General features: G+C 32.7%; 1 protein-coding gene across 1 annotated transcript; it reads left to right on the top strand.

Annotated features, from left to right (window-relative positions):
* The first annotated feature begins 2,180 nt into the window (after positions 1 to 2,180).
* Positions 2,181 to 6,200, top strand: LOC111637713. The gene is made up of 3 exons (XM_023383276.1): positions 2,181 to 2,502; positions 3,246 to 4,124; positions 6,118 to 6,200. Exons 1-3 carry the CDS (start codon positions 2,181 to 2,183, stop codon positions 6,198 to 6,200), a joined length of 1,284 nt encoding a protein of 427 aa, XP_023239044.1.
* The last annotated feature ends 5,178 nt before the right edge of the window (positions 6,201 to 11,378 follow it).

Genomic DNA, 11,378 nt, shown 5'->3' with positions numbered 1-11,378 from the left:
TATTGTTATTCTTTTAATAATGGATAAATATAAGAAATGTTTTGTATCAAATATGAGTTTTAATAATTGATGAAATAAAATATATACAGTCGACCTCCCTATAAGACAGTAGATACGTTCCATTATTTAGGAATCCGATTTCTTACGAGTCCTTCCAATCACAGCCCGACACGCAGAGCCGTAACTAGGCAGGTGCAACAGGTGCACCCGCCCAGGCCCCCTTGGAAGGGGGCCCAAACTGCTGTTCGCAAGAAATTATATTTTTAAATTTAAAATTTTTCCGTCTTTTTACAGCGCGGTTTGGCGATTACATTTTGTCTTACTTAGACCCTAGATGTCTGCTAACCGGTTTCCCAACTGTTGCGACTTTTAGAGGGACCTAGTGAGGTAGCAGAGACCACAGACAAATCAGCCAAAATCAGCCATGTGGTGTAGCGACTTTTGAAATTTTTTATTTTTTTGAGAAATTTAAATTTATGTTTATAGTTTTCAAATTTACAGATTTTTCTCTACTTTATAGCGCTCTCTGGCAACGACTAATATTTTTACGATATACAAAACTATATTTCTAGCTTTTTCTAGTGTGCAGAGCTAAAATCTTAGTCTCTAGGTTGTAAAAGGCGTGCAGAAATCCTGACATAATTTTTTGTTTTATAGTGGTTTGCATATGTGGTGTATACCTCAACGGCGGATTAAGCGGTAAACGAACTATGCTATTCTGTTGGGCCCCGAAAGGGCCCTCGAGGTCTTTAAAATGCTACTGAAAAAAGGGATTGCGAAAATGCAGAAGATAGAAATAGTCCAGAAAAACGCTTCGATATAGACATGGAGGTAATAAATGATAGTTTTATGGCTAACAATATTAATTAACAGATGCTATTATTGATCATATTCTTTAAAAAACTAAAAAGTATTAGGAATATAGAGAATTTGAAATCAGTGTGTAAAGACAGAGATAAAGTGTATTACAAAAGACTTTTTTATGATCATTTTTACAGAAAGAAGTCAAATAAAATTGTGGAAAAGAGAAATTGGCTGATATTTTCAGAAAGAAGCAAAAGTGTTTACTGCTACCCTTTCAAACTCTTTTCAACATCAAAGTCTGAATTAATAACTCGTTTATTGAGTAGCGACAAAGTAGCGACTTTTCTAAATATCTGTGGTAAAATCAGCGACTTTTATCTTAAAATGTAGCGACGTTTATTTATGAACGTTTGACAACACTGCTGCTCACCAACATGAACATTCTAATGAATGGCAGAACTATATTTTCAACTTGCCTATGTTAGACTGATATTTTCAACGTGCCTATGTTAATTTGTTTAACTTAGGTTAGTGAAGTGATAATGGAACTCCACATCCTCCCTCAACTGCGGTTTTGTTGGTCCAGGTGCAATCTATTTGCATGCAGTCATAAAGGGTAATAAGAAAATGGCCATAAAAGGGAAGGAAGAAAAGGCGAAAAAGGGTGACAGGAGAGTAGGTAGAAGATCGGGAGAGAGAGGAAGCAGTAGTGAAGTGGTGGAGTCCGAAAGCGAAATTAAAGCTTAAAGTTTTTTTTGTGTTACGGCATTTGGTTGTTCGATTCTGTGTGACGAATCGGCGGAGCAAAATCCTTAATTCAAATCAGGTTATCTACAGTTAGGTTACAGTGTGAATACAGCAACGTAGTCACTATACTCGTGTTTGTGAAAACAGGTAGGAATGCAAATAATAATATTAACATTATTTGATTAATATAATATTAAGATTTCATTAATAGACACATGACTAACGTGCCTGGCTAACCCTGTCAAGTTTGTTATGTTGGGTTTTTGTTATTTCTGTAGGTAATTTTGTACTATTGTATTTGTATAGTGAAGTGATTTGCAATGTTAAGTTTTTATGTACTTGTAGACTATTTCGTTTAGTACTTTTTTTATGTACATTTAAGTTTTATAGTAAAATTTTAATAATTAATTTTATATGCAACGAATTTTTAGTTTTTATTATTTTCTGTAAAATGTTTGGTTGGAAAAAACATAGGAATATTAGATACGAGGGCATCTAAGCAAATGATATTTCGTCACATTTGCTCTATAAATAATAGCTAGTATACAGTTTACAGTATCTTATAACAGTTTTATACTTGTACAGGCAACATGTTAAAAATAATATTTTCGTTTAGTTCTGGTTTAAAAATGTCTAAGCAACTGTCGGGTGCACAAAAGAGAAATATAAGGAAACGAAAATTAGAAGAATGCAAGCCAATGTCGCAACAATTTGTTAAATGGCTAAGTACAGAAACACTAGAGAACAGAGGAAGTGCGGAAGAGGTCAAACCTAATACTGCTTCACAAGCTGATGATTCAACACTACATTTGACATCTACCCCTTCAATGAACGACAATTCTCAGAGAAGCAAAAATAAGGAGCCACTGCAAGAAGTAAAATCTATTACTTCACAAGATATTTTACTACAGTTGCCCCATAATAATTCAAAAGAGGACGAGCCTGCACAAAGTACTGTCTCTCAAATCGAAAATACTGTACAAAATATGTGCTCTACTGTTCCAGAAGAAATACTGCTAAATTACAACGATTTCCATTCCTGGCCTACTATTACAAATAAATTAATATATTCCTTTGTCATACATTGTCCGGATCAAGGCGACAACGTTAACTTTAACACGTTGAAAGCAGACGATTCAGGGCGCAAATTTACAAAAGACTGGTTTTATGTTAAACAAATTAATGGCGAAATTGTTAAAAGAAAGTGGATTTTATATTCCATTAATCAAAATGCAGTTTTTTGCTTTCCTTGCATGCTTTTTAGACACAAATCACATAATCTTTCAGATCCACAAAAAGGATTTCATGATTGGAAGCATCTTCATCCGGTTATTCCTTTACATGAAAATTCTCCGGAGCACCGAAATTCGTATGTGAAATGGAAAGTGATGGAAAAGAATCTAAAATTAGGAAATGCAATCAATGATTATGTAGTTAATTCAATTAACAAGGAAAAAAATGATATGGCGTGAAATATTGAAAATAATATTGGATGCTATTCTATTCTGTGCCAAAAATAATATTGCTCTTAGAGGTTCAAATGAAAATATTGGAGATCCAAATTGCGGCATTTTTTAAAATTTGATTGAATTTGCTAGCCATTATAATACTACTTTAAAGAAACATATCGAAAAACAAAAAAGATTCAGTTTCTTATTTCTCACCCATTATTCAAAATGAAATAATAAATTTAGTTGGGTACAAAACTAGAAATGAAATCTTACGCAGAATTAAGAAAGCAAAGTACTACACCATTGTATTCGACTGCACCCCCGATGTTTCAAGAAAAGAACAAATGAGTCAGATGATAAGATATGTCCATGTTGACTGTAATGGAAAGTTAATGATTGAAGAAAGCTTCATCAACTTTATTCAGTCACATGAAAAAAAGGGAGAAGGTTTATCGACTGAAATTTTAAATAAACTAGAAGTTGATAAATTGGATATTCAGGATTTCAGGGGGCAAGGATTTGACAATGGTGCCAATATGGCTGGCAAATATAAAGGAGTTAGTGCACGTATTTTGGAAATTAATAATTTAGCAATATTTGTACCTTGTGCAGCTCATAATCTAAATTTAGCTGGTGTCCACGCTGCACCTACAACTCCAGAAATGATTACTTTTTTTGGTATTGTGCATAGATTATTTAATTTTTTCTCGTCCTCAACAACACGTTGGGACATTTTAATGAAGTGCCTAAAATTGTCACTTAAAAGTTTTTCTGATACAAGGTGGTCATCAAAGGCCAGTGCAATAAAGGCGCTGTATTTACAATTACCTGAAGTAATGAAAGGACTGCAAACGATTTCAAATGATTTTTCAAATCCGGAAGTTGTATCTAATGCAAAAAGTTTGATTTTGCAAATTAATTATAAATTTATCTGTACTCTTTCTATATGGAATAAAATTCTGCAATGCATCGATCGAACAAATAAAGCATTACAACAGAAAGATTTGTCAATAGATTGTGAAACAAAATTAATTGCTGGATTACTTGGTACATTACAAGGGCTTCGAGATACAGGTTTTAATCAAAATTTGCAGGAAGTACAAAAATTGGCAGAAGAAATGGGTATAGAAAATGGATTTCTTAATAATAAACGAAAAAAAAAGTTAAGATAATGGAAATAGATAAAACACCAAATGAAGGAAATAACTTGACACCCGAAAAATTATTTAAAATACAAATTTACAGTGTTTTTAGACACTCTGATGTTTCAAATAGATTGGCGTTATCAAAAAATGAAAACTATCTGTGACGATTTTTGCTTTCTCTACGGCTCGTCTTTACAATACATGAGTGTTGATGATTTAAAAAAATCGGCTGCAGATCTCGCTATTAAATATAGCAAGAATTTTAAAAAGTACGAATTCACAAGCGAAATTGAAAGTTTTAAGTTTGAAGTAACGACTCTTATACAAAATATAGAAACTGCATGCATCTCCGGTTGATATTCTACAGGCTCTTCGTGATTTTGGTTTGAGTTTTACCCAAATATCAATGTCGCTCTTCGAATATTTCTAACTCTTCCCGTTTCTATTGCTTCGTGCGAGAGAAGTTTTAGCAAGTTAAAATTAATAAAAAATTATTTAAGATCAACTATCGGACAAGAGCGATTATCCAATATTTCTATTATTTCAGTAGAATACAATATAGTTGAAAATATTAATTATGATGATGTAATTAATGAATTTGCTGAAATGAAAGCCAGAAAAGTCCAATTAAGATAAATTTGATTAAAAATCTATTGTAATGTATTTGTTTTATTATTTTCCCAAACCAAATAAATTAAGGGGCCTACATACAAATTCTTGCACAGGGCACAGGAATGGCTGGTTACGGCTCTGCCGACACGTGTGAAGTTTACGGACTACGGCTGTTTGAAAGGTTTTCTTCCATAAAATTAATCGATTCTAGACTAATCCGACTCAACATTTCCAAAATACGTATATATTTTTGGAAATAATCCGTATAAACTACGCTATAAACAAACAATTGTAGGATTACTTACCGAGTGTGTTCCATTCAACATCGCCATTGCTCAAGCTTGTTTTCGTCGCGGAACAACTCAGCAAACCGCGGCCGCGATTTCTGATGTTATTTTTCTGCGAAAACTTCAATGAACTTTGGAGACATCATTAATATAAATAATTTTTATGGCCGTTGAATAAGAAATGTTTCTTTCACAAGAAATGTATAAAATTACAGTACTGTATTAGACTTACGGTACCTAATTTACATACTGTACAGACGATAGTTAGCGTAAAATCTCCGTAGCGTGGCGCTACGCTAGACGGCGAAAATTATAAATTTAATTATAACAAAGTTACAGTAAGTTAATATATAATTATATATACAGTACCTAATTTATATATAATTAATATATAATTATATGTACAGTACCTAATTTATATATAATACTGTACAGACGATAGTAATCTCTCTGTAGCGTGGCGCTTGACGGCGCGGAAAGTAGTTCGGCTGCCTGATGACGTTTTACGTAATTATAGGAGTTTTTACTGTTTTTTACGGATACCGTCGCAATTTTTTTGCTGTCTTATAGGAATCGTAATTATAGGAACCCGTTTTATAGGTGGGGTCTACTGTATTAATTAGCTAGCTATACCCGCAGCTTCGCTAGCGCGGATTTTGCAATTTGATGAAAATTTTATACAAAAACTAAGGGAATTGCACAGAATTAAGAAAACACAAGTGGATTTTTAGTCGATTGCTTTGGTTTCGAGTTTTCAAAATCGAATTAAAACAATATAACTGAATAAAGGCAACATTTGATACTCAAGTATATTCGGTTATCCTTCGTAATCCTGAATAAATAATAACTTAGAACTAACTTCGATTAATTAATTAATTTACATATTTTTTAATAACGCAATTTCAATAATCTTACTGAATCATTTTCCTCTCAGCAATTCGAAATGCTTAGTCTACAAAGTAATCGAGTGAGTGTCACCCATGAGTTTGCGTTGTAAATTTTTTTAACACAAGACAGAATTCGTATGAAAAACTAATAATTTGTTTTTTAAGAGTACTTTTTTGTTTTTAGAGATTTCTTTCATCAACCAATTTTTGAATATTCGTATTCACTTTCTAATGTTTCGAGTCCATCCTGATTTACTTCTGATCTAAATTTCACCAGAAACTTTCTTGAATTACGGAATTTTTTGTATTGTATACTGATTTCCATCTATTTTCAAACAAATAATTGTAACTTATAACGTAACTCGTTATTAAATTTCTATAAAAAATTGTACCTTATTTTCGGGAACTGCCTTACCGGTATTCGGTACAGTAGTTTTTCATGTGCTTCTGCAGAAACACGCGTCCTTCTTTTGCAATATTAAAATTTAGTCTGTATATTAGGTTTGAGATGTGCTGTAAACAAATTACAACATCTAGTCTCCAAGTCGTTTTTCTCTCTTCGCTTGTACATATTTTTCCATTTATGTTTTTACACTCTGTCGCTGAGTTTTGCAAAGAGGTTTCAGAAATGAACATATGCGTATCACCAATACTGAAACACTTTGCAAGTATTTGCAGATTAACTTCACAAAAGAGTTGGAGGTAGAAAAAGCAACTTACAAATTGAACGAATGATAGAACTCGTGACAAAAATCATCAAATTGATTGCACGTATGATAAGAAGGATTTAACCATCAGTGTACGGCATGGCACGAAACACGACCCATTGTGCGGTATTAGAGAAAACGATTTCCACAATTTAATAAAATGATTTTGCCTAATTATGGAGAGATTACTATATCGCTCCAGAGGGCAGGGTGCCCCAATTTGTTTCGTTTGCGCCAATTTGCGAGTTCTGTGCGTCTATTTTAGGCTTTTCAGTGCCTTTAGATTGTGCTATATTATTTTGCGCTTTAACGAGGCCATAGGGGAAGCGGCTGCTGAACCTCCCAGTTGGTCCTGCCTGTGAGTAACCCCTAGTGGGCGAAACTAATCAGTAGCTGCGCTTGTTCAAAACGTTACAAAGAGTCCTTTTAAGGACTATGGCCAAGAGGCCGAAAGTTTCCGAAACGGATGACGAGACGTCATCTCAGAAAATGGAAGTGTCTCTCCAAGCAGAGAGAGTACTGCTAGCGGAAAGTATCCGCGACGAAATCCAAGAGTATATGATGGCGAACAATTCAGGCAAGATGACGGTAAAACGCACAACGTTCATCATCGAAAAGATCGACAAGATCATCGATATCCTAAGAGACAGTGAAGAGGATCCGCTGTGATGAACTCCATCGAACTGTGATGGACTCCATCAACCAAAAGTCGGATAAAGTACTTTTAGCACCAACAACAAAGCCAGTACAGAGTTACGCACAAGTAGTGTCAAAGAAGGCGAAGCAGCAGCCTAAAGGAATTCTACTGGTGGAGTTAGAACAGGAGGGTGGAGACCCAGAAAGGACCAAACAGCGTCTGAAAAAGAATATCAACCCAAGAAAACTAGGAGTTGGGATCCAAGAAATGAGGAAATTAAAAAGAGGCGGGGTAGCGATTGAAGTTAACACGGCAGAGGAAACGAAAAAACTGAGGGAAGAAATAGAAGAAAAGACTGGCCTGAAAACCAGAGAGCCAGTGAAGAGACGACCTCGCATTGTCATCTACGGAGTGACCAAGGATGCCCCAAAAGAAGAAGTTGAAGAATGTCTATTTGAACAAAATGAAATCATAAATAGTAATATAGATATCAATGAATACAGAAAAAAAGTAATATAGATATCAATGAATACAGAAAAAAAGTAATATAGATATCAATGAATACAGAAAAAAAGGAACTGAAATTCAAGTACGGTAGTCGGGAGAAACAAACGGTGAATTGGGTGGCTGAAATAAGCCCAAGAGTCCGTCAATTACTAATGACTAAAAAGAAAATTAACCTTGGCTGGTCAAGGTGTGGCATAGAAGAATACATAAATGTCACTCAATGCTATAAGTGTTGTAAAATTGGGCATATAGCAAAAAAATTGTGGAAAAAGACATTGTCTGTAGTCAATGCGGAGAACCACAAATTCAAAGATTGCCCAAATAAAGCAAGAGCTGACTGCTGTAATTGTAGAAAAGAGAGACTGAAAGATACGAACCATAACGCATGCGACAAAAAGTGCCCCCAAATACAAAAGGTAAGACGTATGATAATGACCAAAATAGATTATGGCTACAATTAGTCAGGAAGGAAACAAAAGGATAAAAGTATTACAAGTAAATACACAAAGGTCAATTGGGGCTACATCTGCACTCTGTAAGGTAATGGAAAGGATGGATGTTGCTCTAGTTCAGGAGCCCTACTGCCTGAGAAGTACACCGGGTTGTCTAAGGGTTTCTTATCGAACCTTATATGACAAAAGTGAAAGACCAAAGACTTTGGCTATTGTCAACGACAACTCCATCCCTGTGCTATACTACACTCAGTGGAGCAACAGAGGAATGACCTGTATAAAAATTGGAAATGGAAACAACAGTGTAAATATGGTGAATGTCTATTTCCCGATAACAAACGACTTGGGACCATTTCTTAGCGAACTGGATGAATTGGTTAAAAACTTTAAGAACAAAAACATTATAATAGGAGGAGCCTTAAACGCTTATTCTCAGATATGGGGAGATCCAGAGAATGATGAAAGAGCAGAACTGTTGCTTGAGTTTGTGAGCTCGAATGAAATGCACATCTTAAAGGATCCAGATTCATTGCCCACCTTTGAGGGCCCAAATGGCCAAAGTTGGATAGATATAACAATATGTAACAACAGAGCATTAAGGATAATCCAAAGCTGGGCTGTGGCACCAATTTCCAGAGTCAGTGATCACAATTATATCTTCATTGAGATTGGGCAGTGTGGCTGAACAGAGGAAGAAGTTTCGTTTCAATTTAATTACAATATAAATTTTAAAAGTTATATTTTTATAGATTTCGCATTAACAATGTGATAAAATAGATGAAATAATCAAATATAATCGTGATATATGTAATATCAATAAAAGGAATAAAAGACATTTGGTATATCAGTGAACGTTCTATATGGTCAGTAAAAACTATTNATCTTCGAAAAATTTACAAGTTTATGTTTAGTAAAGTTCATTGACTTATTATTCTAATATATACATAACTTTTTTTCCTATAACATTTAAAAAAACGTATTTGTTATATTGAAAAGCTGTAATAGACATTTATATAGTTTCTGTTAAATGTATCAATTATAGGCAAAAGATAAATGGCAAGTCAATTTTACTAGCAAAAAAATTGATGGACAAAATTTTATAGATAAAAAACATCGGATATACTAGTTGGATTGAACATAGTAATTTACAAAAGTTATTAAATCATTTCTCAATGTATAACGAATTATTTTTATTTAACGGTAAATAAATACAAAAAAATCTTTTTAAAAACTGAAGCTACAGTTATTTAGATATCAAACTTCTTCGCTGTCAAACATCAAATAATTGTTATTGGCAGAAATATTATAAAAAGCATCGTTCGTTTTGCGATATTTAATAAATAAGTAACAAATATAATTTAAAAAATTATTATATTTAACTATTTCCCTATTTTACTTTGTCTTATTGTTAAAATATTATTTTAAGTTGTTGTGCTTTAATTCACTTAAATATTAGAACAAATTGCAAAATAACGAAATGAATTGAGTAGTTTTCTAAATACTAAAATTATTATTGCTGATCATTTGATCTGAAATTATTATATCTGAAATAATTATTGTTTCAAGATATTTAATGAAAACTAAAAAATGAAATGAATTGTAAAGTTTTCTAAATAAGGAAACTAAAAAAATTTGAGAATAAAATTACACATAATTTTAATTTACCTAAGAAATATTTGTTCTGAAAATAATTTATAACTTTAAAAATTAATATGAAAATTATACACCACAAATTATTTGTAATTTTAATTTAATTGACATCTGAAATTAATTATATGATTAAGATTTTTATTGAAAAGTTAATTTACTTTAAATTTGATTGGAATGAAGTCACTGAATATCAAAATCTTTCAAATAATTTTATTAAGCAACACATACATAAGTCTGATATAAAAAAATTTAAATTAGCAACGATTAAAAACTACGACTTTAAGCGTATTAAAACATTATCTAAACTGGAATTATGTTTCTCGTTACCAAATACTTGGCCAGCAATTTATTGTTAAAATAAAATTAAGATTTATGATTGGAAAATTAATTTTGTGATCTGAAATAATTCCATTCAACAAATTTTTATTTGTAATTTTAATTTAATTGACATCTGAAATTAATTTTGTGATCAAAGCTGCTCAAACCACTACTACTAACATCTAACGCAGTAATTATAAAATTGCATAAAAAATATAAGGGGTACTTAAAAAACAAGTAATGGGCTAATGGTTGAGAAACACTGGTTGTACATTATTGTATACATTAGATAACGCAGAAATAAATGTGCTTACCCGCCAACATTATGGGTATTAGGAAGGTACAGTACTGTACAAATGCGACCATCGCATTTGTACCTTATATCGAATACTTTTTATTCCTCCTGTATTTATTTGCCCGTCTATCGAATACTGGGAGGAATATAAGTCTCGTAGCAATTCCGGTTTTTACCGAAATTGTGAGAAATAAGGCAGTGGAAGGCTCGTACAACTCGAAATTATTTCTGTCCTTTCTAAGTGAGTATTGTTACGATAAGGAGAACGTATTATTAAGATTATTTTTAATAACGGATGACCTAAAATTTCATTACTTTGACATTGTTACGTGATACTTCACGGAGCAGTCCATAAATTACAAATACTTACCACCGTACTCATCGCAGCTTAATCCTTTAAAGGAATACTGTACTTCACTGCATTTAAAAGCAAATCTTACAATGTCATACTAAAAGTACAATTGATCAGTTGCCGCGTATTATCTATACAACGAAGTCGATCGTTGAACCCTATTGTTTTTACCTGTTTGTCAATGTAATTCACCAGAGAGCATATAATGCATTAGCGTTAGTATAACATTATCGAACACTAATTGCAAATATTTTTTTTCTGACAGAGTAAAATGAATCCAATCATGTAACGTAGGTCTGCTTTTATATAAGCGAAACACTAAATTTTCGAATTGGGAATAATAAAGAACAAAACATAGTTTGATGTAGTCTTGTTTCTTACATAAATTTAAATAAGCGACAAGATAAAAATTTGAATAATTGATGCGACTGGACCATACTAATCTGTCATTCCGTTAAACTGTAGGAATTATATTCTGACTTCTCACATATATGTGTATAAAAAACTTTAATATCAAATAGATCATC

Source organism: Centruroides sculpturatus, unplaced genomic scaffold (assembly GCF_000671375.1).
Source record: "Centruroides sculpturatus isolate CEXI.00-Female unplaced genomic scaffold, Cexi_2.0 scaffold1097, whole genome shotgun sequence".
Taxonomy (NCBI): domain Eukaryota; kingdom Metazoa; phylum Arthropoda; class Arachnida; order Scorpiones; family Buthidae; genus Centruroides; species Centruroides sculpturatus.
The sequence above is the reverse complement of the archived record's forward strand: the minus strand, read 5'-3'. Positions and strand labels throughout refer to the sequence as shown.

What these genes read in the sequence shown, in the direction of transcription:
- LOC111637713 (XM_023383276.1), top strand. Translation starts at nt 2,181, where the DNA reads ATGTCTAAGCAACTGTCGGGTGCACAAAAGAGAAATATAAGGAAACGA. An exon ending in AGAGGACGAGCCTGCACAAA is followed by an intron (nt 2,503 to 3,245) that starts GTACTGTCTCTC and finishes TAATAAATTTAG; the next exon opens with TTGGGTACAAAACTAGAAAT. An exon ending in AAAATTGGCAGAAGAAATGG is followed by an intron (nt 4,125 to 6,117) that starts GTATAGAAAATG and finishes TTTTGTTTTTAG; the next exon opens with AGATTTCTTTCATCAACCAA.